This window comes from Hordeum vulgare, chromosome 6H (assembly GCF_904849725.1).
Source record: "Hordeum vulgare subsp. vulgare chromosome 6H, MorexV3_pseudomolecules_assembly, whole genome shotgun sequence".
Classification (NCBI taxonomy): domain Eukaryota; kingdom Viridiplantae; phylum Streptophyta; class Magnoliopsida; order Poales; family Poaceae; genus Hordeum; species Hordeum vulgare.
In genome coordinates this window covers 481801793-481807258 of record NC_058523.1, presented here as the reverse complement: position 1 = coordinate 481807258, position 5466 = coordinate 481801793, and the positions used below count along the sequence as shown (strand labels likewise).

Genomic DNA, 5466 nt, shown 5'->3' with positions numbered 1-5466 from the left:
TGTCCCATGTCCTACTCCACCTCGCCGGCGACTGGACCGACACTGTGAGGGGCACAGCCAGCCGCCGGACATGGGCACGACGAAACCGGACGAGTTCCGCTTAGTATTAATTTTTTTACGTTGCATGTAATAGTATGGATTTGATGTTTCCAATTTGAGGTATTCGGATGTAAAATGCGTTATGTAAGGCGTGACCGGTCAATGTCCACGGACGCGCCCGGACACTTCCGCGGGCATTTGACGGACCGGATTTGCAAGATCCGACTATAGATGCTCTAATGATAGCCAAATATGTACTCCCTCCGTTCCTAAATATTTATAAGTCTTTCAAGAGATTTCACTACAGATTATATACGAAGCAAAATGTATAATCTAAAATATGGCTATATACATCCATATCCATATATAGTCATAGTGGACTCTTTAGAAAGACTCTTAGTGGACTCTTTAAAAAGACTTATATTTAGGAGAAGTAATAGTAATGCTCTTAGTGGACTCTTTAGAAAGACTTATATTTAGGAGAAGTAATAGTAATGCTTAAATTTGTGCCGGTCAGCTCTAACACCCAAATGGCTAAAAATGACAAGAGAACACAATGACCATCATGCATCCTTGGTTCACCTTGACGATCTACGAGTAAACTCCGTTGCGGGGCATGCGGCACATTTGTATATGAATCAGTAAGAGAGTCCTAAAATAACAAAGTAGGTGATCCCAGTAACATATTTCTCGCATGTAAACATATCATCTCAGCATGTAGCCATGCACAAAAAAGACTCAACCATTTCTATTCTACTATGTTACTTATATTTAATAAATATTTTTAAGTCATAGTATGTATTTTCAATTCTATCTCTAATATTATGAAACCAAAGATTCATGTCACGTACACCCAAATGTTATTGAAATATATTGCAATCAATCCCCGCATCAAGGTGTCATCTAGCTTTCTCTGTAGGCCTCATTTGGTTAAGTGGGATTGGGGAGGTTTTGAGAAAAAAAAAATTCGGAAGGGCCAGAAACCCCATAGATCCTCGGGCGCCCATTTGATAAGAGGGGTTTGCTTAAGCCCAATCCCCTCCGTTCCCCTTCAGGCCTCGTTTGGATAAGGGGGATTGGGGAGGTTTTGAGAGGAAAATCCCCGAAAGGGCGAGAAACCCCACAGATCCTCGGGCGCCCATTTTATAGGAGGGGTTTGCTTAGCCCAATCCCCTCTGTTCCCCTTCAATCCCTTCCTACCCATGTGTTTCAAAACCCTCCTCGGAGGACTAGTGGAAGCAAAGCCCCGGGGATTTGAGAGGATTGGGTGAAACAAAAGGATTCACCCAATCCCCTAAAATCCCTCCCTCTCAAAACCTCCCCAATCCCCCTTAACCAAACGAGGTCGTAGGGGGCAATTTTCAGCAATATTACTAGCCACACATGGCAATTTTCAGCAATATTCCACACAAGTCAGATATGAGCAGAATAACGTTTTTCGATTAACAGTCATCAGATCAAGTGGAAAACACCACACAGCTGATTTCCATCCATAATTTAAACACACATTTTGTCGCTAGGATCTGAAACAAGTATAGCGTGTTTCTGTTTCTACCATATTATTGTGAAAATTTTAGCCAAGAGGCTATGAGAAAAAAACAGCAAAATAGCTACAGAATGGCTATTAAATCCTTGCCCGGGTCTGCTTAGGTTCGCTTCTTTGCTATGGCTAAGGTAAATCAGCAGGATGAACGACCACTCTGCAAATTAAAGGCCTTAGGGGTGTTGTTTTTCCGGATACAACTGCCACAACAAAAATGGGGTGGGGTGGGGGGCAGGGGGAGGTGAAGAACTCATAGTTTCATTCTCGGCAGTAGCTTCAGGTTCACCGTGCTGGGAAGCTTAATCATCGCACGATGGCTTCACATCTCTGCTCACATGGACGGCATTTCAAGCGCCTGAAGGACGTCTTTGAACTCGAAATCGCGTGTTTCCTTGTTGAAACGCTCCACGAGCTTGTACCGCACATCGTTCAGGTAGAACGAGTGTGCTGTCTCTAAAAGACACTTCGCCTCTGCATCGGTTAGTTTGCTGGTGAAGACAACGTCTCCTCGGACAAGCACTGTATCCTTGGTTTCTGCAAACTCTGTGAAATGAGTGACTGTACAGTAAGGGCTTGCTTGAGTTCCTCTTGCTTTGTAGTCTTCAAGTCCTGTGAAGATCATGTGTGGCAGCTGGACTGCAATGTTGAACGGCACGGAATAGGGCAGTTAGCTTCAAATAAAACAAACACTACCAGTTCCCAGAGGTTGGTTTTCAACAAACAAATGGCATTCAGAAAACGGCGTATCTATTCAACACTACAACTGATTCATAAATGTCCATATAAATTTCACCAAAATTTACCGAGTGTTTAGACTGCAGCCTCACTGCCTTGCAGTTGTGGAGAAGACACTAGACATAAACATTAACGGTATGTGATGTAGAGTTATGATTCCTATACTACCCCAGCACACCCATTCATTTGAATGGGATGTTCAAAATATAGTTAGTTACGTAGTTAGTAATACATTTACATGTAAATCCATCAGTACTATAAGCTATTAAGTGATAGGGCCTGAGGTTGGCGTGATGATACAGCATGGATACTTAGTTCATTTGTCAGCAGTCTGTCAATGTTCATTTGGTATGACCGTATGACCATATGGGCGTGAGTATACGGATCATTCTTGAGAGGCAAATTAGCAATAGAACACTGCAAATTAATGACATTTGCTCCATCACGCTCCAAGTTTGTAACTTCGCTAAGGCATTCTAAAATTGTGGCTTTCACCTGAACACATTACACCTATTGTAATACTATTTTCTGGCAAGAGAGAGAAAAAGAGAGCGGCAAAAATCTATTTGTGTGTTTAGTGATCTAGAGACTTAATTGCTTGTGATGGCATCTATTTGGCCAAATGTGCATCAGTTAATTTCTGTGTAAATATGTATTGTTGTGCATGTCTACTGTGTGCAGCTGTTAACATGTCAATATTTTTTTCTTTGCAGAAAATGGTAAAACAGACTTTTTACGTGCTTTCCCCACTCCCAAGTCGGATAATCTTATTATAGTAGGAGGAGTGCATGTTGGCAAATTGATGCAAGCTTAAAGTTTGTCTTGGCAAGCAATGAATTTACAGTACGATAGAGTAAATACCACGAGTGTCCCGTAGCCAATTTTACCTAGATACCAGGTTCAAATAGCCCCATCTAAGATAAGAAGATTTGAGTTCCAAGGGTTATAATCCCTGGTTTCATTTGCTGATAATCAACAGAACATAAAATCAGGCACTTGAACAATAACATGCACAGGATATTAAGAATGTCAGATTTGACCGAAGTCCATTGATATGAAATTTCAAAATATATGTTTAGTAAAGAACATACTTATAAAATGTACAAAGTTCAATTTCAATGGAAAAATATGAAAAGGAAAGCAGTCAACAAGGCTTATAAAAATTGAATATCTGCAGCAGAGCCGAGAAATAACCTTGCATAAACATGGTGGTATATCCACTTCCTCTCCACAAAGGAATAACAAAATATGGGCTACAAAAAAGATAAAATTAGTTATGAAAATAAATAGTTCAGAAATAATGATGGTGATGCATTCAAAGCTCCAACCAACAAATAAGTACCATGTAGCCGATCTTTGTTCCAAGAGACGGTAAAGCTTTGCTTTCATAGATACACCAATGTGACCTCTTCCCAAGTGGTACTAATGTTCCAGGAAAAGAATAGTGACACAAAAAATTGTACAAAAGTAATGTCAGGATGGATTCGAGTTAACAATACAAATGCAGTAAGCAGTATGTACAGATACAGAATAATGCTTTGGTGTCAACAGCATAAGACATCAAACACTTAGTAAACTGGATGATAATTAGGCGAAGCCAAAACTTAGTTTGCTAATTTTCTGGGTTAAGAGGACAATATGTGAGATTACTGGTCATGCCACTAGCCTTTTGAATAAAGAAGTTCATCCCCACCCATGATGCAAACAATGCATGGTTTTTGCATCATATCGGACAGGATGGTCTAAATATCCTACTTGTTTCTGCTATTTTACAACCTACAGGTTCGACTCTTTGCCCAAACAAAAATATACAACAAAGTTGTCTTGCCTTCAGGTAGGGGCATGACAGATTGTTAGGTGCAAAACGTTATATATAACAGCTAGTGAAGCACGTAACTCCTACCAACCCACAAATATCCATCTGCCTTCGCTTTTCTTGCTTTCCCTGCCTATCTTGTTCTTCCATTCTTGTGTTTTCTGTTGAGTATATTATGGTGCCACCGAGCCAATACGGCTCACAGAATTGGCTGTGACTCATGCCTATGCCCTGGACCATTGACCCTGAAAACCTGAATTAGCAAATATCCTAGAGAGCTCGACACATTCCAATGGATTTTCAATGGATCATTGGTTTGACTTCCATCCTTAAAGAGACCATTCAGATACCTTAACTTCTCTTAGGGACAAATACCTTAAGCCGGTTTGTTATCTACCAGTACAAAAAAAAAATGGAATTTGTACTCTTATTGATCTCCTCGACGCTAGTACAGGGGAAAACAAAATGAACGACCAAAAGGGGAAGGGCACTGACGTCATCCCATGCCGCGACGAGGTGTTCGGGGGAGAGGCCCTTGGCGCGCTCGACGTCGAGGATGGATCCCAGCTTCTTCGGCTCCAAGGGGGTGAATCCGCTCGCGAACCGGGAGTACCCTCTCCGCGGCAGCCAGCGGGCAAGCTCAGCCGGCCCGGCGGCTGCCTCCGCCGGCAGACGTGGCGCTCGAGGGACAGGACAGCCGCCACGTGAGGGGGCGGGGCGCCGGAGCGATCCGGCGGCCGCGGAGCGCAGGAGCCGCAGCGGTAGCCGCCGCATAACCGGAGCAGAAGGGAGGCTGGTGGTGGTGGGGTTTCTTTTCTCAGATGGTGGCGGAATGTTTCGGGATTAGGCGGAGCAACAAGAAGAGCCCTCCGGATTGAGATCCAGTAACCCATGGCCATGTCACTAATGAACGGCAGCGCTGACATGCCTCCCTCTTAGACCATGCGATCAAGAACCTACGGCCAGATCGATATAATCAGGGCAGGGCTACAATGCACATCCAGGATACCGGGGTCTACAGCCTACGGCTACGTTCGGTTATCCCCAGCCCCGCCGGGATCTGGCCAAATCCCTGCTGATCCCCGTGGGTGTCTCCCTGGCTGGGGGCGGATCCCGGTCTCGCTTATAACAGCCTTCGATTAGACCCGACGGGGATTAGTTCCCTTCCGAACCACGTGGAAATCGCCGGGAAACGACCCACGTGCCCCGCCTCGTGGAAGTAAACCCTTTCTCTCTGTCTCTCTCGAAACGACACGCTTTCTCTCGCCCTCTCTCGTGTCGTGGCGGCGGCGACGGCGAGGTCAGATATGGAGGGACAGAAGCAGAAGTGCCA

At 44.1% G+C, this 5466-nt stretch overlaps 1 protein-coding gene across 1 annotated transcript; it reads right to left on the bottom strand.

The window, feature by feature from the left end:
- Nucleotides 1-1459: 1459 nt before the first annotated feature.
- On the bottom strand, nucleotides 1460-5009 carry LOC123403357. The gene is made up of 4 exons (XM_045097298.1): nucleotides 4629-5009; nucleotides 3660-3739; nucleotides 3512-3570; nucleotides 1460-2218 (listed from the first exon to the last, which is right to left on the bottom strand). Exons 1-4 carry the CDS (start codon nucleotides 4905-4907, stop codon nucleotides 1914-1916), a joined length of 723 nt encoding a protein of 240 aa, XP_044953233.1. The 5' UTR covers nucleotides 4908-5009; the 3' UTR covers nucleotides 1460-1913.
- Between the last annotated feature and the right edge of the window lie 457 nt (nucleotides 5010-5466).